We start from the raw sequence: 27,870 nt of genomic DNA on the forward strand, positions 1-27,870 counted from the left end.
TCAGGGACCAGCAGAGAGGTCATAGAAGTAATCATTGCTTTCGCTGACTCCTACAGCCAGATTTATTATGGCATAAAGAACAACTTAGCTTCTGGCAGTAACAGGCAGCCGGCCTATCTGCACTTGTAGAAATCTTATTTGCTGGGGCCTGGATGGGTGGAGGTTTCTACCCACACCTGCTCGGCCAGAGGTCCTAGACAGAACCCGGCTGGACCGTTCATCTTCCTGTGCTCCAGGCCACCTTGTCCAAGAGGCCACCACCTCTGACACATTTCACAGCATTTGGGAAGCAGTGCTTAGGCCACAAATTCCCCATCTGGCATTGCACTGAGGGGATCCTTGGGCTGTTGACCCCAGGGAAGCCACAGAGCGGAGCAGATAAAGGCCCAGGTGTGGAGTCAGCCTAAACACGGGTTCAAGTCCCTGCTCTGCCATATGTTGGCCAGGTGACCTTGGGTGAGTAAACTCACTTCCCTGAGCCTCCGTGTCTCATCTCTAAACTGAAGGGGTAGGAATCCCCACTTTAAAGAGCTGCTGTATGGAGTGAGGGAGAGATAAAGGGTGTAGGGCACACAACACAGGAATAGGCACTAAATGAAAGGTGACCGTCACCATTTTCATTATCCAGGGGCTTCAGTATTATGGTATGAGATGCCTTTTATTGAGGGTCAATTATGTCACTAAGGACTACGCTGGCTCTTTTTAAATATTTTGTCCCTAGACCTCACAACCAATCCTGCAGATAGGTCCTGTTGTGTTTATTGCAGGGCTGTTAGGGGATTGTGCAAGGTCACCCGACTGTGGGGTGTGGAGCTGGGGGCGGGACTTGTCCTGCGGGTTCTGGAGCTGGTGCTCCTTCTAATACACAGCCCACCTCCCCAGCTCCTCTGAGAGGCCAGATGCTCCTGGTCAGTCGGGCAGGCAAGTCCAACCTCTCCTTCCTTCCATCCTTCGTACCAACATTTCCAGGGCACTAGCTCCAAGACAAGCCCCTTACTGGGCAATGGACACAAGATGGCACAGAAACACTCCCTGCCCTTGAGGAGCCAGCACCAAACAGAGCAAAGGGCCGAGCCGCATCCAGACTGCTCCACACGCGTGTATCAGCGAAAGCTAACTGTGTATGTAACAAGGGATTCCAACAGACCGTCTTCAGAGAAAGAACCATTTAGCGTCTCTCCCAGTTCTAGGGGCTCACTGGGCAGTGTCTTCTAAGCTTAGCCATGGGGCTACACTTACCTGACAGGTCAGCTAGACTAGAAGGTCCAAGACAGCCTCACTCACAGCCTGGGAGTTGATACTGACTGTTCATGGCATGCGCTGGTTCTCCTCTGTGTGCCCTCAAATCATCCGGTAGGTGAGACAGGTTCCCTTGTATAGCAGAGTTCCAGAAGAGCGAAAGCAAAAACCGCAAGGCCTCATGAGACCCGGGATCCAGAACTCACGTGCCGTCACTTCTGCCCATGCTACTGGGCAGAGCAAGTCATTTTCTATCACTGGGCCAGTACCCATGACACACATTTGTGATCCATCACGTAAGGCTCAGAGGTCAGCTCAGAATGAGGATGAGGGGTCAGTCGGTGCCCCAGTCAAGTGTGATCCTAACTGGCCAATTAATTTTTAACTCAGATTAAAGTATGCTGAATTGTGAGGTCATTAGAATGGGTTGTATCCTCTGACCAGTGGAGAAACTGAGGCACACAGGGTCAGCCAGTGTGCAAATATAATGAGTACATCATAGAGTCAGCCTTCATACGAAGAAACTGAGGCCCAGAAACAGGAATTCTCTTGTCCAAGGTCAGGCAGCAAGTCTGTGACAGAGCCAGGAGTGACCCAGGTCCCTACCAGCCAGCCCGCTCCTCTTCCCTCTCTACCCCATGAGGCAGCTGGAGCTGGGAATGGCCTGGGCTGGGGCAACGGGACGGTCATCCTCAGCAGGGCTGTGTCTCCTCTGCCCCCATCTCTGCCATGTTTGTAAAGTGAGCCCTTTCAATGCGCCTGGCACTGCATAAGGCACTTAATCATTACCTCATCTGATCCAAACAGGACTGTCCCCACTTTACAGATGATAAAGTAGGCCCCAGAGAGGGCACTAACTCACCCAGGGTCTCGCAGCTGCTGGGCCCATCTGCCTGACACCACAGCCTGAGCCTCCCATGCTGCCCCAGAAAGAGCTCAACCTGATCCAGGGCCCCCAGTGGGGTGAGAGGCAGCTCTGTGGCCCTCAGGGGTCTCAGGTTGATATACCCTACCTGAGGGACTGCTTCAGAGGCCTGGGTGGGGGCAACAATGGCCAGGGTCCCTTGGAACCAACTCTGAAAGTGGAAGGACCCTGAGTGATGTCCTGGTCCACACTCCCACCATTTTACAAATAGAAAAACCAGGACTGGATCAGAACCCAGGCTTCTCCAGGGCCCTCCCACTGCACTGGAGGCTGGGGGCAGGTGAGCAGGCCCTATCAGGCTGGTGAGACACACACAGGGCTGCTCTGTGGCATTCAGAGAGCACGTTTATTTACAAAGCGCTTTACAAACATCAGCTTATGCCTCCCCACAGCCCCCTGCGAGGTAGGTCAGTAGTCATATCTACAGTTTACAGATGGGGAAATTGAGGCACAGAATGGGGGTGTGGCCTGCCCCATGTTAAAGAGACCTTCCCAACCACCCATCCAAAAATAACAAAAGAAACAAAAAAGCACTGGTCCTCCTTCCTCTGAACTCCAGAGGGTATGACCAGCCCTGCTCTAGCACTGCCCTTCCCCACAATGGGCAGCCTGACCAGGAGCCACAGGGGCCTCAACCCCAGGGGCTGTTGTTCAGCCTTGCAGATTGTCACTGGCCCAAGCTGAGCAGGACAGGCCAGTGAGGTCTGAAGATTAAAGGAAGAGGGGGGCGAGATGACTTCATTCTGCAACAGTGGGTCACGCAGGGAAGGAGCCCACCGTGGGGCACAGCAGGAATCGGCAGATCCTGGTTCAGGGAAGCTCAGAGCACATATCAGGGAAGCAGAAGTGGGGAGGGAGAGTGAGCAAAATATCCCAGGGGCTGCAGGGAGCAGTGGGGAGGAGGGCACTGCAGTTCCCCTGGGGAGGACAGTCAGTGTGCCCCACTGGCTGTTCAGAACAGAGTCCTGCCTCCCCAGGACCCTCAGAGGCTGTGCCAGATGGAATCCTAGATGCCAAGCCCCAGTACACCCTCTACCCACATGCAGAGGGAGCAGGCTGAGTGGGAATCTTGGCCTGGGATACTCTCTGCAGGGCCTCACTCAACCCTGCCAAAGGCCAAGATGGTGCCAAGGGGCTTGGCTTGAGTACCCCAGAGCCGGCCGTCCTGAGCCCTTGTCACTCTGCCAGGCAGTGCCAGGCCTCTCAGCACAGGCCTGCAGGACCCTATGGAGGTGGGGCTGGGCTGCAGACTTGCTAAGCTCCTCCTTGGCCTACGACCTGCCCATAGGACAAAGTGAAAGACCCTGCCCACAGTGGAAGGGACAGCAAGATGGCCCAGCATCCACTCCAATGCTTGCCCCACGGGGGTGTGTTTGGGCAGAGCAGGAGGCACTGATCTTCCTCGCCAGTCCAGGATGGTGGGTCTGGCCCTGAGTGTGCAGTGGGTGCCCCAGGCCAGGGCCCCGCTATCTTGACTCCAGCCCCTCCAAGTATTCCAGGGCCACATCGTAGCAAAAGTGGTACTGATCCTGGGGAGAGAAAGAGAGGGAGGAAATCATGAGCCTGACCCCGACTCCAGTATTGTGGCGGGGGTGGGAACGGGGAGCGAGAGGGCAAGCATGAGCCCAGGCCCGCCCTCGGGGAGAAGGGGGAAATGGGGGTAATGTTTTAGGACCACAGGGCTAGAACCAAGGCCCAATGGTGGGGCCCAGATATGGGAGAGTGGTTGCTAAGGAACCCAGCCTGGCATGGACCAGGAAGGTAGAAGTGGCTGGGCACGGGACACAGCCCCTCACCATGGTCTCCACCATGTTGGGTTTGTAGTTCCGGAGGGTTTTGGCAGCAAAGAAAACGTCCACCAAGTTGTGGCAGCGTATCATCTCCAGGACGGTAGAGCAGGCGCAGAAGGTGCCGCTGCGTCCTCCCCCATTTCTGAATGAGAGATGCAAAAGGTTTGGGGCGGGGCTCAGGAGTCAAAGGTGAGGGGTGGGGCCTTGGAACCTGAAGGTAAGGAAAGGGTCAGGGAACCACGAAGGAGGGGCAGAGAGCCTAGAGGAGCGGGGCGGAGCTAGGGAATCTAGAAGGGTGGGACAGAGAGCCCAGAGGTAAGGGACGGAGTTAGAGAACACAGAAAGGAGGGGCCAGAGAGCCTAGAGAAGAGGGGCGGAGCTAGGGAACCCAGAAGGAAGAGGCCAAAGAGCCCGGAAATGAGAGGCAGAGCTAGGAAACCCAGAAAGGAGGGGCCGAAGAGTGCAAAGGTGAGGGGCGGGGCAAGGAAACTAAGAAGGGCCAAAGAGCCCAAGGTGAGGGGCAGAACTAGGGAACTCAGAAGGGCGGGGCAGAGGACCCTGAGGTAAGGGGTGGGGCTAGGGAACCCAGAGAGAGGAGGAGAGGGCCCAGAGGTGACCAGCAGGACCAGGTTAAGGAGGATCAGGGGCTAGGGCATCTCAGAAGACATGTTCTCAAGGCGAAACAGACTGCAGATTCTGAGAGAAAGGAGGCCAGACACACTCCAAGAGAAACACCCGGAGACAAACGCAGTGACAAAGAACGGCTGGGTAGCAGCAAGCGCGTACCCAGAGAGCAAGGTGGAACAGGAACGCTGAGAAGACCGGTCACCACCTGGCAACGTGGGCACACAGGCACAAACGTACCCACACCCCAAGTCAAGCCCACAGCCTCCCACAGAGCTCCACCCCCTCTGTGCCTCTCCCTCCTTCCCTGTGACTCCATGTGTGGGGTGCCTCCTGGGGGATGGCAGACTGAGGCGGCCCTCACTCCCCTTCTCAGGGGTCTTTCCCACCAGAAGAACCAAAACCCCTGGGGGCCAGGCCCAGACTGACTCAGCTTCCCACCAGCTTCCAGTAGGCCCAGCCTGCCACTCGAGAGGCTCGGTAAGTGCTGAAAGCATGAAAAAGTGGGGAGCAAGGGAGTGACTGCACCCAGACATGAGTGAATACATGAACTTATGAATGGGGTATGCAGATGGATGGATGGATGGATGGATGGATGGATGGATGGATGGATGGATGGATGGAAAAAGTCGCATGTGTGCATGCATGAACAAAGGCTGGTATCCTGTTGGCATAAAAAGTGTGCCAAAATCTCATGGGGTAAAAAATTCTGACAAAGGACTCTCAAATTGGCAAAGTCAGACATCACACAGAGGGTACTAGGCAATTGTTCAGGGCTGAGTCTATAGCCTGGAAACTGACTGGATTCCTCCAGGGCCAGCCTTGGCTGGTTGGGCAGCATCCAGGTCACAGCCATCTGAGAGCCCAGGGGTTTCGGTGCCAGCTTTGCAGTCCAGCCAAAGCTGGCACCCTTTCAGACTGGACCTCTGCCCCTGGCTCCCCAACCCCTCCACCCGCCCTCCTGCAGGGCAGGTACTCACAGGCAGTGCACAATAGTGCGCCCATCCCCACTCTCGGCCTGCCACTTGTCCACCTCAGCCAGCAGGTGCAGGAAGGCCTTCTTGGAGTCAGGCGTGTCCCGGTATGCAGACCAGCGCAGGAACTGGAAGTGCCGCACCAGCAGGTGCCCCTCCTGCAGCTGGAGACAGGGGCAGCCAGCCACGGGGACATGAGCACCAGAGTCCCAGGGGCCCCTGATGACCCGGAGGGTCATTAAAAGCTGCCCCAGCCGCCACCCAGGGTCTTTCCCTGGGGCTCCTCAGACCACTCACCCGAGAGATGTTCTGCACCCGGAAGACTCGGGCCACTAAGTCTTCATCTGCTGTGCCCGACATAAACTCCACCTCCATGAGGCCATACTGCTGCCGACCTGGCTCTGGCCAGTACTGCAGGCAGGGCTGGGCATGGGCACGGAGAGGGGAGAGCTGAGTAGAGCCTGGCCGGGGCTCACCCCATAGCCATGCCCACTCCCAGGGCTCCACATTTGCCCTGTAGCTCCCACGCACCCTGGCCCACCCACTCACTCCAGACTCACCTTCAGCGGCCCTCCAGTCACCACCAATCACCCACAGGCTGCAAGGCCCACCTGTCCCAATACGTTCTGCACTGACACGTTCAGATCAGCCAAGACGAACCCTTCACAAACAGTGCACTGATGCCTACTGCTGTGCAGCTAGAAAGCTACACCTTAACCGGTTCACACGCTCCTACATGAGGCTGCCTGCTTCCAGGAATAGGCCTGGATCACTCCCACCCACCCCAGAACCTCCCCCAGCCTTCTCTCTCACTGCCTCTGCCCTTCAGCACCAGCTCCCAGAGGTGGGGTGTCCCTGATGCTGCAACACAGTCCGGTACTCCCACTTCTGCCCCAGGACCCCTCCATGGAGTCAGGGTCCTACATACAACCCCCTCCCAGACTCGACTGTGGAGGGACAGAGGAGGTACAGCCCTCCGACCTCATACACACACACACGTACATATACACACACACGTGCACACACACACGCGCGCACACATCCTCCAGGCTAAGTATCCTGAGCCTCAGTTTCTAGTCTTAGCTCTGCCTGAAGCCCATGAAAGGCTCTTCCTTTCTCTTGGCCCCAGTTTCTCCATCTGTAAAATGCCTCCCAACCTCTTCCAAAAAGACACCATGCTCATCAGTCCCCTCTGACCACAGCCCATGACAGGAGAACACCACCTTCCCCGTTTTGCCTCAGGTCCCGGCAACGCGGTGCATTCAGAACTCTGCACAGGCTGCTCCCTCTCCACGGGTCACTCTTCCTCCACCTCCTCAGCTACTCAACTCTGCCCTTCCCACATATCTCCGGTCAGACACTACCTCCTCCAGGAAGCTGTCGCTGATACATGGTCCCCTGGGTTTCTCTGTCCCTGTGCCAGCTCTTTGAAAGCCCTTTTCCCTCTGTGCTGTCACTATCAGTTTTTCTACCTGTTTCCTCCTGGACCAGGAGATCTGGGAGGGGCTGTGTCTCTTCTGCCTCTGTCTCCTCCCTGCCCACTGCAGGGAGCAGTTCATGGGCAAAGTTGGTTGAACAGATGAGCAAATCAGTGCCCAGTGAATGATGTCTGTGTGAGCCTCCCTCTGGGCCTCTCCCCTCTACCCGAGCAAGGATGGTTCCTGCTACACCCAGGGCTGAGGCCCATTACCCTCTAGTCCTGGGTCATTTTCACAAAGTGCCTGATGCATAAAGAGCCCAGTTAATGAAATATTCTCCAGGAGGCCATTAAGAAGCTGTTGTACTCATTTTACAGCAAATCTTCCTAGCCCCGAGCCCAGCAGAAAGCCGGAGTGGGAAGGGGTCCAGAGACCTACAGCACATGGTCAGGCAGGGCTGGAAGGCTGGGTATCTGTACTTCTTGGGAGCTCCAAAGGGAAATGGGGGAGTCAGTGGGGCTGCCCCCAGGCTGAGGTCACTGAACCAGTGTCTGGGCCAATCTCAAATGCAACTGTCACACTCATCATCTTTGTCCCTGCCTACTGCCTACACGTACCACATGCCTACTGTGCACCAGACACAGCAGTGCCATGCATCCTATGCACACCTGACCTGGTCCTCACAGTAACCCCTTAAGAACAGGTCCTATGATGGCCCCCATTTTACAGAGAAGGAAAGTGAAACTCAAAGAGGTCCATCAACTTACCCTAGATCAAACAGTCAGAAAGTAGGAGGCTTGAGTTGTACTCTACCTCGGAGGCCCCCGTGAAGGGCGCTTTAGTGGAGTGACTAAAAGAGCAGAAGCTCTGGAATGAGGCAGCCGAGGCCGGGGAGCGCAGCTCTGCCCCTCCCCAGCCATGTGACCATGGAGAAAGCACTGTACGTCTTTGGGTCTTAATTTTCTCACTGAAGCCTTCCCTCCAAGGTCATTATAGATTCTAAATAAGACCATGAGTGCAAAGCAGTCCCTGGCTTAGCAGGGGGCCAATAAAGAGCAACTGTGGACAGATGCAATGGCTCATGCCTGTAATCCCAGTACTTTGGGAAGCCAAGGTGGGAGGATCACTTGAGGCCAGGTGTTCAAGACCAGCCCAGGCGACATAGTGAGACTGTGGTTCTATTTAAAAAAAAAAAAAAAAAAAAAAAAAATCAGCCAGCTGTGGTGATGCAGCCTGTAGTCCCAGCTACTCCACAGGCTGAGGTGGAAGGGTGGCTTGGGCCCAGGAGGTTGAGGCTGTACAACGCAGTGAGCTATGATCCCGCTACTGCACTCCAGCCCGGGCAAAAGAGTGAGACCTTGTCTCAAAAAAAGAAAAGAAAAAGAGCAACTAGTGGTCTCCCATCTAACACCCTTGTTTTACAGATGAGGAAACTGAGGCTCTAAGAAGGTATATGACTCGTCACACAATAAATAGATGGCAGAACTGGGACCCAACTCTTGGCTTTGGGGACCATGCCGCTGAATACACAGAGGACCTGGGCAGCAGGTGGCCCATCGGCCTGGCCAGTGGAGGCCTCACCCAGGCGGAGTTGGACTGGTTCAGCTGGTTGAGCATGACGATGGAGGTGCACCCGTAGTCGTAAACCAGTCGCCAGAAGTCAGGAGTGGTGCTCTGCAGCGGGTGCAGGGTCACGATGAAGGCCGCGCTCCGTGTGTAGCTCTGCAGGGAAACCGGGACCAGGGAAACCGGGACTCAGCGGGGCCCTGTTCCCGGCCCCTGGCCTGGGCTGAACCTCTGCCCCAGACTGTCTTCCCGCACTGCCCACCCTGAGTTGGGCGGTTGTGCCCCACAGGACCAGGCTGCCTCCAGTGGGCCATTTCTGATGTTGGTCGGCACACGGAGGCCCTGGGTTGACAGGGTGGGCCCAGGACCCCCAGAACTAAACAGCAAAAGTTTCCAAAGGTATGGTGAGGGGAGCTTGGGCATGAGGCTGAGCTCACGGCAGAGGCTGGCCAAGCTTACTCCCTCCCTCTGCACTTCGGCATCTGCTATTTTGGCTGCCTAGGCCAAATTTCCCAAATGTCTATATGGTTCTCTCCCTCACTTCTTTCTGGTCTTTGCTTATCACCTCCTCAGAGAAGCCCCCCCCCACCACCTCATCAAAAATAGCCCCCCGCCAACACCCCAAATCCACATTAAACACTCTGCCTGGCTGTTTTTGTAGAAATTTCCAGTTGATGACATTTCATTGTATATTTATTTCCTGACTATCCCACTCCATCTCCTAAAAGCAAGGTTCAGGAGAGCAGAGCTTCGAGGGTGTGGTCTCCACCCAGAGCCCTGGAGGAGTAAATATTTTGAATAAATAAATCTCTAGGTCCCTCCCAACTCCATCAGTGAAGGGTCTGGGACCCCAGGCTCCCCAGGCAGTGACAGGCCCTGACGCTGCTCACTGCTCCCTCGTCCTGCCAGGGGAGCTGGCACCCGGCCTTCTCCCATCAGAGATCTGGCTCCCAGGCTCCCCTGGTGACCTGCCCTGCCCCACCCTGTGCCATGTCCCCCTCTCTTTCCTGAGCTCTTCTCACCCCCGGTCTTCCTCCTGACCTAGGGGCTGGCACAGGCTCCCATGACCCTGGTCTTTGTCTGGCTTCTTCTGGCCTTGACCCTGACTTGGGCCCTGACCAAATCTTGATCTGCCCTTTGTAATCCTGCAAGTTGCAGTACAGAGAAACAAGGAGCCCCCCTGGTCCCCCAGTGGTCCCTCTCCAGGACTCTCTGAAGGCTCCTGATTAACAACTCCTCAAGGCCAGGCCCAGCCAGACTCCAAAACTCAGGCCTGGGTGCCCAACGGGGCTCCTTGCAGACTTGACCACCACAAAAAGACTCCAGCTGGCCCCTCACTGACGAGTTCAGGGCCTGTCTGAGAAATGGGGCCTCCTGGCTCCTGAGCCAATAGGACCCGCATGGCTGGGGTCAGACATCAGAGGCATCAAGGACCTCAGGATGGGACAGGGCTGTCCCAGAACTTCTCCATGTGATAACCCACCCATCAGGGCCAGGGAGCCCCAGCTCAGGACCCTCAGACAGTCTCCCTTCCAGGCCCCCAGTGTGCAGATGGGCACCCTAAGGTCAAGGAGGGGGCTGGGCATGAAGGTACAGCTTTCTAAGTTTAGTTCGAAGATCTTCCCAGCACTACATGCCACTCCTCCAGGACCCCTGACCCCTCAGCAGGCGGGATGTCCCCAGGCGAGCATGTGAGCACACATTCCATCCACCAAGCTGAGTGACAGTGACCGATGGGCCCCTCACATCTCTCTCATCAGCGGCTAGAGCTGCTCTTCCCCTCTCCTTCAGCTGATGCCCAGAAGCCCCGTGGGAGGTCACCCTCTTTAAAGAAACCCCGTTGTCCCCTGCACTGTCCTGCCAAGGGGTTCCTGGCCAGGCATCAGGCCATAAAAAGTCCATCTCCCTCTTACCCGCTGTGGGAGAACCTTCCCTGTCGGCATCCCTCATTTCTGTGTGGAGAGACGCAGCGGTGACACACCTGGCCCTGACCCCACCCTTCACTCACTCCTCCCATAAGCGAGGCTGCTTGGCTCCACTCCCTCTTTTTCCAGGCCAGCCTACCCTCGGAAAGCATGCAGTCAACTGCTCCTGCTCCCTGCCAGTAACGGCCAGTCCCTGACAGGGAGGGGTGGCCTGCGGTTACACAGCTATATTGGGGAGAGGCGAAGGAGCGGCCCACCCATTGGTCACACATCTCAAACTCCATCTCCAGTTTTATCTATAACATTTGATCTCCACCCGTGTGTCTCCTGTGTCTATGTATGAACTGGTTCCAGTGTCACAGAGGAATAGGGATAATAATCCTAGACCCTTCCTGCCTCAGACAGCAGCATCTTGGAGCCATTTATCAGGGGCCTAAAATGCCAGCACCCATCTCCTGCGCTGCTTGCAACCCTCAGTAAAGGAAGCGGAGCCTCTGAGCTGGGAGCAGGGAAAGAGACTTCTAAACGGCTCCTGAGCCCTCAGAGGGCCCACGCCCACCCAGAGAAGAATGGGGCCAGAGATCACTGTCCCAGGCCTGGTCCTGGAGCAGACTCCAGCTCATTCTCCCCAGGACAAGCTCCCCTGGCTCCAGACATCAGGTCTCAAGTTCCACCCCCAAACCCTCGAGGTCTCCCCAGCCAAAGCCCCCTGAATCACTCATCCTACCCCAGGCTCTGCTGGGCCTGATCCTGGAGACAGCCCTGCCTGAACTCCACAAACAGACCCCACTCAGGCAGAGTGTGGGGGACACTGGCTTGAATACCCTGAATGGAAGATCCCTAGGGGTAGGAGGGTCACGCACGATCCTGTTCCCCAGAATGGGCAGGGGTTCCCCCAACCAGAGCCTTCAGCTCTGTTCCCTTGGCTCGTGGACCTTCCCTGATGCTGCCGGGAGGGGGAGCCCCAGAGCCCACTCCACCCTGAGCTCTCACATCAGTCAGAGCCGCATTAATGTAGTTGTTGGGGTCCCCATCAGTGGAGATGAGGAAGGGCAGGCAGCGGTCGGGTGGCAGGACGTCCATGCTGCGGTTCTTGTCGCGGTTTCGGGGCAACAGGGCGATGCTGCACTCCTCCACGTCCAGCGGCGGGGTGACCGAGTTCAGCGTCTACAGGGAGCGGGGGTGGGGACAGAGAGTTATGTCCAGAGCTTGCTGGGCCTCCTCACATCCCATGAAGGAGGCTGGACTGAGTTACTAACTGCATTTTATGGATGGAGAAACTGAGGTCCAGAGAGAAGGGTACAGGGCAGGGACCCAGACTCCCGGTCTCTAGGCCACTGTAGGGCCTGGACAGAGTTCTAGAGCCCACAGTCTACCTCCTTGCCATCCACATAACCTCAGACAAGCTACTGCATCTCTCTACCTCAGTTTCCTCGACTGTGAAATAGGGAAGTAATATGCCTACTTCATAGGGCTGTTGGGAGGCCAAAGTGAGATCATGACAAGCACTGGGCTGGGCTCGGCACACACAGACGGGCACAGTGAGGATCTCTACTAGCTCATCAGTGCCTTCACTGAAGCAACCCCTGAAACCCCATGCCCTCCACAAAGCAGACTCCAGGCACTTGGAGAGGGGGTCACCTTCCTTGGTCACGGCCCTGTCTGAACAGAATGAAGTCCTAAGCACCGGGCACTGAATCACACCCGGATCTCTGGAGCATCTCCTCCACCCCCGTGCCGTCACGCCTCACACAGCCAGACCCAGGGGCTCTGTTTCTTTCTCTTGTTCTTGGAGATCCCTCACAGGGAATGCAGCCTATCATGATCCCCAAAGCCTGACACCCTCCTCCTGGAATCCTGCACCTCCTGTGAGAAGTGCCAGGTCCCCAGCACGTGCCATCCTGCTGAGCCACTGCAGGAACCCTGGAGTGGAGAGGACTACTGAGGTCTCTGCCCACCCAATGATCACTCTCAGGCTTCTCTGGAGAACCAGGCTTTTCCCATCTCAGCCATGTGATATGGTGAGCCTGGTCCTGCCCCAAGAGCCAGGCCTTGGGTACGTGACCAGAGCCAGGGGCAATCAGCGACCTCCATCTCTCTGACCTGTGACTGGTCCAGGGTGGGAACATGAGAGTCTGATCTAGGACTTTTGGGGGGATGCTGGGAGCAAGTGCCTTTTTCCAAAGTCACTGGACAACAGAGATGACAGGAGCCCAGCACTGCTGGGGGCCAGGTGCAGGTCTGAGAATGAAGCCAAAACAGGAGAGCAGAACCAAGGCAGAGAGAAACCACATGTTGGCATCATCATCTGAGCCCCTGGATCCAGCCACAACTGAAGCTGCACAATCCTCAGGCTTTTCAGTTACAAAAGCTGGATTTTTATCACTCACAACCAAAAGAATCCCAATGAATACAAACACTCCAAGGGACATATTCACACTTTTCTTCTCTGGGTAACAAAACTGAGGCTCAGAGAGGTAAAGGGACTTGTTCAAGGATTCTCACAGCTCTTAACTAGGTAAGCCAGGATTTGAACCTGGGTTTATCTGACTTCAAAGCCTGGGCTCTTAACTGCTTTGATGCACTCCCTCTTCCACTGTCCCAAAGTCCTTCCTAGTAGCTCAGCTCTGTCCCTCCAGCTGTGGCCTCAGGCTGGTCCCTGCTTCTTGGCCTTCAATGACTCCTGCAATACTAAGGACGCCCCAACACACACACACACACACACACACACACACACACACACACACACCCTATACACGTGCACTCGTCCCCCACCTGGAACTCTTCCCGCAGCTGGGAGGAATTACTCTGAGGATCAATGCGGATCATCTCCTTGTAGGTGGCCTTGAACTCACTGACAGGGATGGTGGTCTCCCCACACAGGCAGGCCTCCAAGATTGCATCATGAATGAAGATGTACTGCTCCTGGAACAGGAGACGAGAATGAGGCCGAGGAGGGGACTAGAAGCTGGAGATCTGTGGTGATGGGGCTTCAGCAAGCTCAAGGTTGAGGCAGGGTGCTCTGAGGTAGAGGCCAACCATGTGTTACCACAGGCTGGACCAAGCCTACCTGAAACAACCTCCATGGACATGCCCCTTTATCTCCTATTTCATCCCTATCCCCTATAACAACCCCATGAGGTGCTCTGAGAGGTGGGGGACAGCCCATGATCACACATCCAGTGAGGATGCAATCCCAGGTATGTCAACTACAGGACCCGTTGTCTGACCCCACCCAACAGAACACAGGGGAGCAGTCCAGGACGACCCTATGCGGTTGGCGGCTCAAGGTCAGGGATGAGCTGAGGGAAGGGAAGAGCCTCAGGACACCCTTTGGGCATGCCCCGCCGGCTCCAGGCTCCTTCACGAGAAACTCCAGTCCTAGAAATAAGGGTGGGGACAGGGCCAGGTCCCCGCACCTCAGTCTGGATCATGTTGACGCGGCGGGAGCAGAGAGTCTTCACACAGTTGTAAATGTCCACGACGCCCTCACACTCTGCCATGTCCAGCATCACATCCAGGACGATGTAGCAGCCTGTGCGGCCGGTGCCCGCGCTGGAGAGAGAGCAGCCCCAGGCCACGTCAGAGCTTTGGGGAGGAAGCCCGGGACTAAGGAGAAGAAGAGAGGAGGGCACTGGCCATGTCTACACCATACAGAGGACAGGGACACAGAGATGATTGCCCCTCCCCAAGTAAGGAGCCAGGGCGCAGGCTGCCGGATGGAAGAGCGCTGGTGAAATGTGCTAGAGGACAGAGATGGGATGGGCCTTGGGGAAGGAGAGGAGAGAGGGTGGGGAGAATGCAAAGGTGACACTGGCTCAACCTAGCAACTTAGATTAGGAGAGGAGACCCTCGGAGCTAATTCAAGAATGTTCTTTCCTCCTGAAAACCACCAAATCTCCTACACATCCTCTAAAAGCCCACACACTCATACCCATTCACATAGCTGGAGCATCCCTGACCCTTCCAGGATGATGTCATTCTTTTGAGGTCCCAAAGCAATGTGGGCAGGTTTTTATTAAAACACTCTTCATGGCCACGCACGGTGGCTAACCCCAGCGCTCTGGGAGGCTGAGGTGGATGGATCGCTTGAGGTCAGGAGTTTGAGACCAGCCTGGCCAACATAGTGAAATCCTGTCTCTACCAAAAAATACAAATATTAGTCGGGTGTGGTGGTATGTGCCTATAATCCCAGCTACTCAGGAGGCTGAGGCAGAAGAATCGCTTGAACCCAGGAGGTGGAGGTTGCAGTGAGCCGAGACTACATCACTGCACTCCAGCCTGGATCACAGAACAAGATCCTGTCTCAAAAAAAATAATTAATTAATTCAATAAAACACTCTTCCTGCTACAAAGTCATTGTTTACATGGCTATCTCCCTAATTTGACTGAGGGCACATCGAGATCCTTGTCCTCACACAAGGTTGCGCAGAGTTGAAGGGGAAGGAGAGTGGACAAAGATGACAGCAAGATTTCAGGTTTCAAAATGGTGGCATCCACGTGCTGGCAAGGACATACAGCAACTGAATATCCTGTATATCCCTGGTGGGGCTTAACTTAGCACAACCCCCTTGGAAAACTGCTCAGCAATATCTCCTAAAGCTGAACATTCACACAGATAACAGTTCTACTCCTACATGCATACCACACAGAAAGAAATACATTTCTTGGCCAAAAGACATACGATCGAATGTCCTTAGCAGCACTACTCATAATAGCTCAAGATGGGAAACAACCCAAATGCCTATCATGGCAGAATGGACAAACACACTGTCATTTATTCACTCGATGGAAGATGATCCACTGTGGACGAACCTCACAAACCTAAGACTGAGGGAAAGAAGACAAACAGCAAACAGTACCTGATGTATGATTCCATTTATGACAAGTCCAAAAACATGAGAAACTAACTGTGCTGTAGAAGTCAGAACAGTGATTTCTCTGGGACTGGGGATGGGGGAATTCAGGCCAGAAACGGGCTCAAGGGGGCTTCTGGGAACTGTTCATGTTCTGTTCCTTTCCTTACTTTAAAAAAAAATTTTTTTAGAGGCAGAGTCTCGCTCTGTTGCCCAGGCTGGAGTACAGTGGTGCAATTACAGTTTACTGTAACCTGGAACTCCCATACTCAAACCTCCCGCCTCAGCCTCACAGGTAGCTGGGACTACAGGCTTGTGCCACCGCGCCCCACTAATTTTTTTTATTTTTGTAGCAATGAGGTCTCATTATGTTGCCCAGGCTGGTCTCGAACTTTTGGCCTCAAATGATCCTCCCACCTTGGCTTCCCAAAGTGCTGAGATTATAGGCATGAGCCCCTGTGCCCAGCCAATATTCTGTTTCTTAATCTGAGTAGAGCTGGTTATTTCACAGGTGTGCCCAGTTTATGAAAATTCATATTTTTAAACATATTTCTGCACTTTGCTTTAAGTGTATTATATATCAATAAAGTTTTGTTTTGAAAAGATGGCATCTTAAAGAGGCCTAAAGAAATCAAAGAGAAGCTGGTTTAGGTGTCAGGGCAGGGACGACGACTCTACCATGCGGCATTTGGGGAGCTGATAAGAACACAGTAGAGGAACCACAATGAGACCCAGAGGCCGTGGACAAAGCCACAAAGGTTGGGGGTTAGGCTCTCCAGGAGGAGACAGAGGGCAGACCAGGACAGCGTGCTGAGTCCCCGTTTAAGAAGCAAGAGAAAGATGTGGAGCCAGGGAGGAAGCAGAGAGAGGAGGGGCAGCTGGGGTCACGGGAGCCAGTCAGGGTCTGCAGAAGGTGTGACGGCCAGTGGGTGGGCAAGGCCCACTGGGTTTGGCGGAAAGAACTGAAGTCCTTCCCACCCCCAGGCCAGGCCTAGCACGCAGCAGGTGTACAACGAAAAGCTGCTTACTGAAAGCAGGCAGAACTCAATCGTGTGGTGTCTCACTAGCCCCTAGGCCCTTCCCTATCTCCAGTGCCTCCTCAGCAACTGGGTCAAGGGGCTTCACAGGTCTTCACAGGTCTTGGGGAGCACATGAAGGTGCCAACTTCAGAGCCACAGCTCAAAGGGGACAGGGCCTTTGGGGGTTGCTCCCTCCTGCACTTTATCTCTAAGCAGGAGAACCCAGGCCTGGTCTCCACTATGGATCCTAAACTAACCCAACCCCAAGCCCAACTTCCCAGGGAGAATGGCCCCTTTTCTCCTTGGGATTCCCAGTGCCCCACCTGCAGTGGATGACAATGGGCCCGGCATCAGGTGGGGTGGAGGCCTTCACGCGCCGGATGAAAGCCAGCAGCCCCGTGGCGTGGTAGGGGACGCCATGCTCTGGCCACGCTGTGAAGTGGAACTGGCGGACCTCGTGCCGGGCAGAGTAGCCTCTCTGGGGAGACAATGGGAATAACAGTCAGAGTCCCTGGCAGCATCTATTAGACACCTGCTGTGTGCCAGGCACTGTGGTGAGCGTCTCATTGTATAATCTCAACTAATCCCAATGATCAATTTATTGATGAAGTAGATATTAATGTCCCATCGTACAAACAAGAAAACTAAGGCTCAAAGAGGAGAAGCCACTTTCCCAAGGTTAGAGAAACCGACAACATGCAGGATTTGGACAATGGTCTGCCTGATGCCTAAACCTGGGTTGTGAAATACTCACCTCTGTCACTAGGTTGCTGTGTAAACATAGATCATTTTGACTCCCAGGGTCTTAATTTAAAGGAAAAAAACTACCTTTCCTCTGAGGACTTTACAGAGCAGATCAAATGGGATCGTGGACAGGACTCGCCAGCCAGTCACTGACTATGTGGCCTCTCCTGCCTGGCATAAGCCCTCTGAGCCTCACTTTCTGTATCTGGGCTAATCCCATGGAGCTTTCCAGGACTGAAACAATATGTGTAACAGGCTCAGCACAGAGTAGGAGCCAGCACCTGGCAGATACTGTCATCCCCTTCATTGTCTCGGCTTCCTCTTACGGGCACCAACAAAGGCAGTTACCTTCCTGCCCTTCCAGAGTGCTCCCAGCAAACAGTGACCAAGTAGCTTCCTTGCTGGGATGGGCAGCAGTGTGCTCCTCACCCTCCTGCTCCCAGAGTTGGGGGAAGTGGGAGTGGGCTCTGATCCCTGCTCAGGCACCCTCTGCAGGGAACAGGCGGCGGGGAGACTCACCCGCTCCAGGGCAAAAGTGCGCACGACATACTCAGCCAGGGTCTCCGTCTTCACCAGCGTGATCTTGATGTCCCCGTAGGTGTCTGAGTCCTCTGGCCAATACCGTGAGCATTTCACCTGAAGGCCCCACAGGACGGGACTCAGTGGGCTCGTTGCTGCCCGCTTGGCCTGCCATGCGCCCCAGCTCGCCCCACAGCCCGGCTTACCCTGCCCACCTCGACCAGCTTGGTGATCATGACGATGCTGGAACAGTGCTCCTGCCACACCATGCGCCAGAAGTCATAGACCATCTCAGGCTTCGGCCCTGGGGATGCAGAGGATGCTTGTCCCTGAGACAAGGTCTCCACCCCAGGTCAGCACACCCAGCACCATCCAGCACCACGCCCTAGGCCAGGAGGCCTCCTGAGCCCCAACAGGGGCTTCATGCTGCCCACAACACCCAGCTTGCAGCTGACGCCTGCCTGTAGGGCCCTGAGGCTGCATTGCATCAGGAGAGGGCCTGGCTAAAGAGCCCGCTCATCCTGAATGGGACCCTGGAGGAGGGCCAGATGGTTTGGCAATGGCATGAGTGTCCAGGAGGGACAGAGAGATGGAGAGTCGCGGAAAGAGATGCAAACAGAAGAACCCAGGCAGCCACCAGACCGAGAGGCCCAACCCACACCCATGAGACCTGAGCCCGGCTAGCCCTTTCGCAAACACCACTTTGGAGACAGGCAGGTGGACCAGCAACCGCAGATGGACCAAGCACATCAGGGAGACACAAACACAAAGAGGGGACAAAGGCAGTCGGCCAGATTCCAAGAGACCCAGCAGAATAGGGAGCAGATGAACAAGCAGGGAGCCAGAATGTGGCGAGGGTTGGGGGACATTCAGGAATCCAAGTGGATCAGCAGGGGAGGCAGAAAGGCAAGCTGAGGGCATTCCAGCATGCCAGGAGGCACACAGGAAGGTGCATGTAGGCAGAGGTGCCAGGTACCTTGAGTGGCTATGAAGTGGTTTGACCTGTGGTAACCCTGGAACAGGAGGAGAGGGAGCGGTTAGACCCCAGGGAGCAGCCCCTCACTCCCTCACACCCCCTCTGCCCTCCCCTCCCAGCGGCAGAACCCCTACCCCACCAGGGAACTGTGCCCTCGTGTCCCTAGGACCTCCTACCCAGGGTGACTTTGCATCCCCGCTAGTCCCTGAGGAAGTGGAGAAATGCAGCTGGGACACCAGAGTTGTGGACTTAATCCAACCTGGGCTGTGCAACCCCAGAGAGGACGTGACTCCTTTATGTGCCTAGAGGGACCCCCTGCCCATAAAGTGGAGAGAGGCATCTGCTTTCCGCCAGGCTGTCGTTGGGAGACAGAGTCCCCAATGGCCCTGCCTGTTCCCAGGGTTCCAGAAGCTCTAAACAACCCAGATCCCAAATGTGGGGTAACCAGAGTTTGTCAGTTATCCTAGCCCCCCTCGGGATAACCAGCATGGACAGTACCCCTCCCCGCTACTCCTCAGTCACTCAGAGCATGGTGGGCCTAGATGAGGGCTTCAGGATGGAAGTATATGGGCACAGGCATTACTCACGGCCCTTAGATAAAATGTTAAAATCTTTAAGATCAATAATAATGACCCTGTTATGGTCACGTACTGTGCTAAGCACTTTACCTGTACCACCTCCCACAAGAGAGAGGCCAAGAGCTACTTCATCCTCCATCCCCAGAGCCCCCAAGCTAAGGAGAGAAACCTGCCCTCCCACAAGCCACCCCAGGGCCACAGCCACCCATGAGGTCCTGCCATAAGGCCTCATCTTTCTAAGCGAAAGAATTCACCAGATACCAAGGGCATCAATGCGGGCAATGCGGAAAGGGGAATTAGTACTGCAGGGCTGGCACGGAGAAAACTAGCCCAGGCCCCTACCTCAAGTTTACGCTCCCAACACAGCTCCCAGCAACAACTCTGGTCTCGTGAACTTCCCAGGCCTGAGGAGCCCGGGGGCCAGCCTGCCAAGGTTCAAATCCCAGCTCTACCTCTCACTAGCTGTGTGCCTTTGAGCAAACACCCCTTCATTTCTCTATGCCTCCATTTTCGTGTCTATAAAATAGAACAATTACAGCATTTACCTCTGAGGGGCTGTTGTGATGAGCAAATAAAGTAGTATGTTAAATGCCTGGCACTGGGTCTAGCACAAAGTCAGTACTTAATCAGTAACAGCCATTATTATTACTACTACTACTATTTTAAAGCTGAAGCAGTATCCTTGAAGATACAAATGCATCAAGTGGATCAAATGGAAGTCACGAATTGCTGGGGCAGAAGGTGATTGACTATGGGGTGAAGAATCCGAGTCTTGGAGCTGAATGGACCTGGGTCCCTGCCACAGCTATGCAGTAGTAGCTGTGTAACTCTGAGCGCTGAGAAGGTGCTTCTCAGTCTTTCTTGAGCATATAAATCTCCCGGGGATCTTGTTAAAAGGCAGATTCAGATTCAAAGGTCTGGGGTGGGGCCCAGGATTTTGCATCACCAGTTCCCAGGAGGTGTCCATATTGCTGGCCTCAAAACATCCTCTGAGTAGCCAGGCTCTCAACCTCTCTAAGCCTTTGTTCTCCTCTGCAATATGAGGATAATAGCAAGACAAACACTCAGAGATTCTGTTGGATACCTGCTCACTGTTCCCATGAAAATGACCAAAACACAGTCAAAGTGAGTAATGATGAAAAGCCTCCCAGCGTCTCCCAGCCCACAGCACTGGAACTTCATGTCTAGCTCAATTCCCTCCTGCTGTCACTCTATGCCACTGTCTCCACTGCAGTCTCGAACTCCAGTGCTCAAGCAATCCTCCCACGTCAGCCTCCCAAGTAGCTGGGACTACAGGCACAGGCCACTACATCCAACTAATTTTTGTTTGTTGGTTTGTTTGTAGAAACAGGGTCTCACTATGTTACATAGGCTGGTCTAACTCCTGAGCTCAAGCAATCCTCCTGCCTCAGCCTCCCCAAGTACTGACATTACAGGTGCGAGCCACTGCACCCAGCCAAGAAATATATTTTTTAAAGGAAAAAGGAGACAATATGGAAAAAGCACCCACAAAATAGCAAATAATCATATCAATCATTAAATATTATGAAAACAGTATATATGTATTAAAAACTCCCAGCCTAGGCAACATAGTGAAGCCCCATCTCTCTCTCTCTCTCTCTGTCTCTCTCTTTTTTTTTTTTTTTTTTTTTTTTGAGTCAGGGACTGGCTCTGTTGCTCAGTCTGGAGTGCAGTGGCATGATCTCGGCTCACTGCAACTTCTGCCTCCCGGGCTTAAGCGATCCTCCCACTTCAGCCTCCCCAGTATCTGGGACTACAGGCATGAGCCGCCACACCCAGCTAATTTTTGTATTTTTTGTAGAGACAATCTCACTATGTTGCCCACGCTGGTCTTGAACTCCTGGACTCAAGCAATCTGCCTTCCTTGGCCTCCCAAAGTGCTGGGAAGACCCCATCTCTTAAAAAAAAAAAAAAAAATGAAAAAAATTAGCCAGGCATGGCAGCACACGCCTGTAGTCCCAGCTACTCAGTAGGCTGAGGTAGGAGGATTGCTTGTGCATACAAGTTCAAGGCTGCAGTGAGCCATTATCACACCCCTGCCCTCCAGCCTGGGTGACAGAGCAAGAATCTGTCTCAAAAAAAAAAGAAAAACGAAATCAAATCAAAGAATAGCTAGATGAATTATGGTAGTTTTTTTTTTAAATTTTAAAAGGCTAAAAAATGGGCCAGGTGTGGTGGCTCATGCCTGTAATCCCAGCACTTTGGGAGGCCAAGGCAGGTGGATCACCTAAGGTCAGGAGTTTGAGACCAGCCTAACATGGTGAAACGCCATCTGTAATAAAAATACAAAAATTGGCCGGGTGTGGTGGTGCATGCCTATAATCCCAATTACTTGGAAGGCTGAGGCAGGAGAATCACTTGAACCGGGGAGGCAAAGGTTGCAGTGAGCCAAGATCGTGCCACTACACTCCAGCCTGGGCAACAAAAGTGAAACTCCGTCTCAAAAAGAAAAAAAAAAATGCATAATTTTAAAACAGAATATCCAAACTGTTCCCTCCAAAAAACATTCAAATTAAGGCTAAATTGAGGGGAAAATGGTCAGGGTTGAGTTTCAGGCAAACTGATCACGAAGGTATTTGAACACTAGGGAAAGTAGTTTTAGGAGGCTGACCTGGGGCTGTCCAAGATCTTGACCCTCAAGCAGCAGAAACAGGGCCCTCCAGGGCAGCTTCCCCTGCACCCTCCAAAGGGTCCTGTAGAAGGTGCAGCTAGGGAGGACTCCTGGGGAATGGCGGGGCCAGGGAAGGAAGGTGACAGACAGTGGTGACCAGTGCAGAATGGGGCAGGGGAAGCACCCCCAACACTGCTGCCCCTGCTCAAGGCAGTGGAGGATGGGAGGGAACTGCTTACAATAGGAACACTCTCGAATCTTCAGCCCTGGGCGGCCCCTGGCCAGGCTGCTGAAATGGACGGTTGGTGCTGGGCACATAAGTAGAAAGGAAGGACAGAGACAGAGAGAGAGAGAGAGACAGCCAGAGACTGTGAGAGAGTCTGAGATATAGCCAGTCAGACAGACAGGAGGAAGAGGAGGAGGAGGAGAAGGGGAGAGAGATACTTACTTCTCGGTTTATCCGAATCTTAATGATTCCAGTGAGGGAACAGTACAAAGCAAAAGAGACAGATATTAGGCCAGGGGCAGATGGAGGTGGACGGAGCACAGGAGTGGCCAGAATGGGCGATGTGAGCAGGGCAGGCAGAGCGGAGACGGGCAGGCTGGGCCGGGCTGAGCCACAGAGTGGGGAGTGGTGTGTCCCTGCCAGGGCCCAAGAGAAGCCAACTGGGACCTTGACAAGACCAAGGAGAGGCCCACTGTCACCAAAGCTGCCCAAGTCTGCGAGGCCAGGCCTGGCCCTGACTCCAACCAAGGGATAGGATGAGTGGGGGAGGCAGCAAGGGATTCTGGGAAACATGGCATGGCACATCTGGCCCCAGGAGGAGGAGAAGAGGAGGGAGAGGAGAGGCCACCTCCAGAGGCCCTGACTACCTCGGCTCCCAGACCTGTGCCTTGCTCCGCGTGGCCCCTCAGGCCTTTGCTTAGGCAGCTCCCCACCCAGGATACTCTTCTCTCTCCTCTCCAGCCACCCAGAGGCAGCTCAAGCCCTGCTTCCTCCACAAAGCCCGCCACGCCAGCCCTGGCTCTGCCACTAGCCTGCTGTGTAACACTCAATCTGTGTGATCTCTCTCCTGGCCTGTGCTTGCTCATCTCATCTGAAGTTATTTTGATTTGTAGAAATGTCTGTCTCACCCATTCGAACAGATACGTTCAAGGAAAGCAGAGGTCGTGACTGTCTTGTTCACATCTGTATCTCTGGTGCCCAGCACAATGCGTGGCACAAAGGAAGTGCTTAAAATTTATTTCATACGTGATTAAATGATGCTCTCCCAAACTTGGTTTGCTGTAGGGGTTAGGGGCCCTGTCCCGTCTCACCCCTCTTCCACACCTAGGGAGTAGACTCATCACCTCTCCTTGACACCCAAGCCCAAGCCTCCTGGCTGCCTACTCTGTCTCTGGCCCCTCCCTCCCATCCATCCAAGTCCTGCTGCTGCAGCAGGGGGCAGGACAGCCTCACGGCAGCAAAGGCTTTAAGAGACAAAGACAGGCAGAGATTTGAGTCCTTTCTTTACCACTCACTAGCTGTGCAACCCGGGACAAGTTGCTTCGCGTCTCTGAGCCCCGGTTTCCTCACCTGTAAAGTGAGGTCATGGTGCTAAGTGCCTTGGAGGGTGGGTGGAGGGATTACAGAAAAGGAGATCTTGGGTGTAAAGTGCTTAGCACAGTGCTTGGCACCCAGTATGTGCTGGATAAACGTGTGTTGTTATTCTTAAAGGACCACTCTGATTATGGTCAAAACACTTTAACAACTCCCTGGTGCCCCTAGGAAAAAGCCCCCACTCCGGAGCCTGCCATTTTAGGTGTTCACAATCCAGCCCCTGCCTACCTCTTCAGCCTCACGGTGCACGGAGAGAATCCCATTCTCCATGCCTCCCGCCTTCCTCACCTCTTGGCCTAGCTGTCTGCCTCTTCCCTTTGCTCTGCTTCCCTGAAGCACCTCATCTCTCAGGCCAACTCCAGCCTACGGAAAGCCTTCCAGAATCTGCTGCCCACCGTCCTCCCTCCTCTGAGCACCCTGGCACTGACTGCAGAGATGGGGGCACTCCAAACTCAGCCACTTGAACCCCCATGTATCCCAACAGGTTTCTGCCCTGCCTGGATAGTAAGCCTGGAGCGGGCAGGGCCAGGTCTGCAGAAATGACAGGGCAAGGCACTCACATCTATGTAGTTGGCATTAATGTAGTCAGCATTGGGGTCTCCCAGCATCGGGTGCAGTTTCACTCGGTGCCGATCATCTGTAAACACAGAGCAGGTGGGCAGGGGCTGAACTGGGGAGCCCAGAGCTAGGCAGTCAGGGAGGGATTCCTGGAGGCTGGGGGATAGGGCACAGGCAGGGCCACCAGGGAACCTAGCGTCTCAGGGCTTACCAGTAGTCTCTGGGTACCATGGGAGGCAGGACACACCAGGGGGTAGAGTCTGGGCTATGGAGTCAACGAGGCCCAAGAGTGTATGCTGCTCAGGCAATTACTAGCTCTGAGACCTTGAGCAGGAATCTTAATCTCCCAAGCCTCAGTTTCCTTATCTGTAAAACGGGGATTATAGTATTTCCCGCTTCACAGGGGAATTGACGGGAATAAATGAAACAAGCACAGGGCGTGGCATGTGGCAGGCCCTCAATAAAAGGTGGCCAATGCTACTATCATCTCTGAGGCTGCCCCAGCTCACCCTGGCTGTGCTCCCCTTCCTGATGCCCTCCCGCCCACTGCCCTGGACCCCAGGCCCTTCCCCAGGACTCACAGGCAGGCATTGGCTCCTGCCGGCTGCCCTTGACCTTGTCTTTCTTCTTTGTGGCGTCCCAGCCTTCAAAGAAGCTCTACCAGAAGGGGAAGTGGTGGTCAGTGGGAGAGAGGGACCCTCACTCATAGGGCCCCTTCCCCTCAATGGGGATGATGTAGGCAGGATGGGAGTGGGACAATAAGGGCCAGGTTCAAGCTGAACTTGGGCCTGAGATAAAGTCATTGTCACTGTGGGTCCTTTTATCATAAAGCCAGGCACCAGGGTCAAAACCAAGGCGTGTGGGGGGAAGGGAAATGAGAAAAGAGGAAAAGAGGGTCAGGGTTCAAAGACATTTTGGAATAAGGGTCAGGCTGAGAATAGGACTAGAAAGAAGGTAAAGATGGGGGTCAGATTTAGATTAGGATAAGGGCGATGTCAGAGTTCAGACAAAGGTGAGATGAGATCCAGAGTTCAAATGGAGCTTAGGATGACACTCAGGATCAATGTCAGGCTGGGATTAGGTCAAGGTCAGTGTCGGTGGGCAGGTTCAGATTAGGGACAGAATAAGGATCCCGATCACAGTCCACATAAAGATGGAGACGAGATTCAAAGTCAGATTTCAAATCAGGGTTAGCATGAGAGTGAAAAACCGTATCAGTCTAAAATTCGGATGAGGGTCAGAGTCAAGGTCAAAAAGGTTGAGTTGGGAACTGTCAGAGCAGGGGTCCAACCAGGGCTAGGCTGAGGGTTGCCAGGGTCAGAGTCCACAGAGAGTGAGAACCAGGTGAGGCCTCCGCAGGGGTCCTGCTGGCCCGGGGCCGGCGTGCACCTCGTACTCCTGCTTGAAGCCGTAACCCTCAGCCGTCTTCATCTGGTTGATGTGCTGCAGAAGGTCCGCCACACGCACTGCAGGGTGCAGCTGCCCCGTGTGGTACGGGGAGCCCTTCCGGCCACAGGGACGCCTCGGGGAGCCCCCCAGGAGGCTGCTGGCCTCAGTGACTCCACCGCTGCGCTGGTCTCCTGCAGTCAGAGAAAGACAAAGCAGTTCTTGACACACACGTCCCAGCCTTGGGGGCCCTGGAGAGACTGGGGGGGGTATGGGGGAAGGGAGGCACAGCCAATGCCAAGGATGGCTGGGTTGTTGGCTGGAGCCAAGCACCTAGTCAGGCCCACCCTGTGTGATCCTGGGCACATCCCCTCCCTCCGAATCTCAGTTCCACCTGTAGAATGAGCAGGTCAGATCAGGTGGTCTCCGAAGGCCGTTGTGGCCCTGCCTGGCTATGATTCCATTATCCCCTCACTCCACCCCACGAGCCTTCACCGCACTCCCTGCAGAAGGCAGCGCTCCGCAGAGCCCACGACAGACAGCCCCTTGTTCCTCCCTTCTTCCAGAGAACAACCTGGAACACTGGCAACTCCCAGCAATTACCCCCATTCAAAGACAAGCAAATTGGAAATTAGCAGCTACTGCCAACCCCTCTGCAGATTAATGTGAGGCACCTGAATAGGAGCCTGTCTCCTGCGCAGGCAGTTCCACTGTCAGCCCGTGCAGGGCCGCAGCCAATGGGGGAGTGGGTGGAGAGGTGCGTAGCTCCTCACACACCCTGGGAAACCACCCTCCCCGCAGCCCCCAGGACCACCCTGTCCCCGGCTGTTCTGCTCAGCATTCCCAAGGACGTCCCACTCTGGTCTTGGAGATCAGGTCCTGGAACTGAGAAAACAGCCACACCCGCCTTGGGACACACACTTCCACTCACTCACTTAATACTCATGCATTGCTTAACAACAGGGATACGTTCTGAAAAATGCATTGTTAGGTGATTTGGTCTTTGTGAGAACACCACAGAATGTATTTACACAAACCCAGATGGTACAGCCTACTCCACAGACCTGGGCTGCACAGCATAGCCTATTGCTCCTACGCTACAAACCTGTACTGAATACTGTAGGCAATTATAACACAACGGTAAGTATTTACGTATCTAAACACAGAAAATGCACGGTAAAAATATGCTATAAAACATAATAAATGGGCCGAGTGCGGTGGCTCAAACCTGTAATCCCAGCACTTTGGGAGGCCGAGACAGGAGAATCACAAGGTCAGGAGTTCGAGACCAACCTGGACAACATGGTAAAACCCTGTCTCTACTAAAAATACAAAAAGTTAGCTGGGTGTGTTGGCATGAGCCTGTAATCCCAGCTACCTGGGAGGCTGAGGCAGGAGAATCACTTGAACCTTGGAGGCAGAGGTTGCAGTGAGCCGAGATTGCGCCACTGTACTCCAGCCCAGGTGACGGAGTCTTTTGCAAGACTCTGTCTCAAAAGAAAAATAATAATAATAATAATAATAAATGGTACACCTGTATAAGGCAATTTACCATGAATGAAGCTGCAAGACTGGAAGCTGCCCTGGGTGAGTCACTGAGTGACTGGTAAGTGAATATGAAGGCCTAGAATATTCCTGTACACTACCATGAGCTTTATAAACACTGTATGCTTAGGCTACAATACAGTTATTTAAAAATAGTTTTCTTTCTTCAATAATAAATTAACCTTAGCTTACTGAAATGTTTTAATTTGAATTTTTTGACTTTTATAATGACACATGCACATAGTACAGCTGCACAAAAATATTTTCTATCTTTATTCTATACACTTTTTTCTATTTAAAATTTTTTTTTGGTTTTTTAAAATTTCTTGTTAAAAACTAAGACACACACACACACACACACACACACTAGCCTAGGCCTGCACAGGGTCAGGATCATCAGTATCGCCGTCTCCCACCTCCACAGATCTTGTCCCACTGGGAGGTCTTTAGGGGCAATAACACACATGTAGCTGTCATCGCCTATGAAAACGGTGCCTTCTTCTGGGACCCTTCCTGAAGGACCTGCCAGAGGCTGTTTTACAGTTAACTTTTTAAAAAATAAGTACACTCTAAAATAATGATTAAAAGTATAGTATATTAAATGCATAAACCAGTAATACAGTCATCATTATTATTAACTATTACGTACTGCACATAATTATATGTGCTAAACTTTTTTACAACTGACAATGCAGTAGGTTTATTCCAGCATCACCACAAACCAGTGAGTAATGCATTGCACGACGACATTATGACGGCTACAATGTCACTAAGTCATAGGAGTTTTTCAACTCCGTTATAATCTTATAGGACCACCATGGTATATGCAGTCCATTGTTGATCAAAACTTCATTATGCGGTGCATGACTGTACTCATGTCCCTCCTCCTGCCCTGGGTGAGGCTGCAAGGGGCTTATTCAAGTCCAGCCCTCCCATTTTCGAGCCAATCTCTGCCCAGGTCTAAGCTGGCAGGGTCCAGTGGGGGACTGTCAGTGG

At 53.8% G+C, this 27,870-nt stretch overlaps 1 protein-coding gene across 42 annotated transcripts in view; it reads right to left on the reverse strand.

The window, feature by feature from the left end:
* Positions 1 to 2,491: 2,491 nt before the first annotated feature.
* PTPRU (protein tyrosine phosphatase receptor type U) overlaps positions 2,492 to 27,870 on the reverse strand; it is a 90,429-nt gene continuing 65,050 nt past the window's right edge. For 9 of the 42 annotated variants that reach the window (XM_077965349.1, XM_015133544.3, XM_015133520.3 and 6 more), the window contains 15 exons: positions 25,333 to 25,523; positions 24,525 to 24,600; positions 23,946 to 24,022; positions 18,576 to 18,612; positions 17,815 to 17,903; positions 17,600 to 17,716; positions 16,660 to 16,814; positions 13,881 to 14,016; positions 13,237 to 13,386; positions 11,455 to 11,628; positions 8,552 to 8,692; positions 5,850 to 5,975; positions 5,559 to 5,716; positions 3,961 to 4,096; positions 2,492 to 3,693 (listed from right to left, as the gene is read on the reverse strand). In XM_077965349.1, coding sequence (XP_077821475.1) covers positions 3,631 to 3,693; positions 3,961 to 4,096; positions 5,559 to 5,716; positions 5,850 to 5,975; positions 8,552 to 8,692; positions 11,455 to 11,628; positions 13,237 to 13,386; positions 13,881 to 14,016; positions 16,660 to 16,814; positions 17,600 to 17,716; positions 17,815 to 17,903; positions 18,576 to 18,612; positions 23,946 to 24,022; positions 24,525 to 24,600; positions 25,333 to 25,523 — 1,826 coding nt within the window. In that variant the 3' untranslated portion in view covers positions 2,492 to 3,630. Of the gene's footprint in view, positions 3,694 to 3,960; positions 4,097 to 5,558; positions 5,717 to 5,849; positions 5,976 to 8,551; positions 8,693 to 11,454; positions 11,629 to 13,236; positions 13,387 to 13,880; positions 14,071 to 16,659; positions 16,815 to 17,599; positions 17,717 to 17,805; positions 17,929 to 18,575; positions 18,613 to 22,233; positions 22,252 to 23,945; positions 24,023 to 24,524; positions 24,601 to 25,332; positions 25,524 to 27,870 lie in introns of all 42 variants that reach the window. The other 33 variants (XM_077965345.1, XM_015133536.3, XM_015133513.3 and 30 more) reach the window with 11 other exon arrangements.

The sequence above is a fragment of the Macaca mulatta genome, chromosome 1 (assembly GCF_049350105.2).
Source record: "Macaca mulatta isolate MMU2019108-1 chromosome 1, T2T-MMU8v2.0, whole genome shotgun sequence".
NCBI lineage: Eukaryota > Metazoa > Chordata > Mammalia > Primates > Cercopithecidae > Macaca > Macaca mulatta.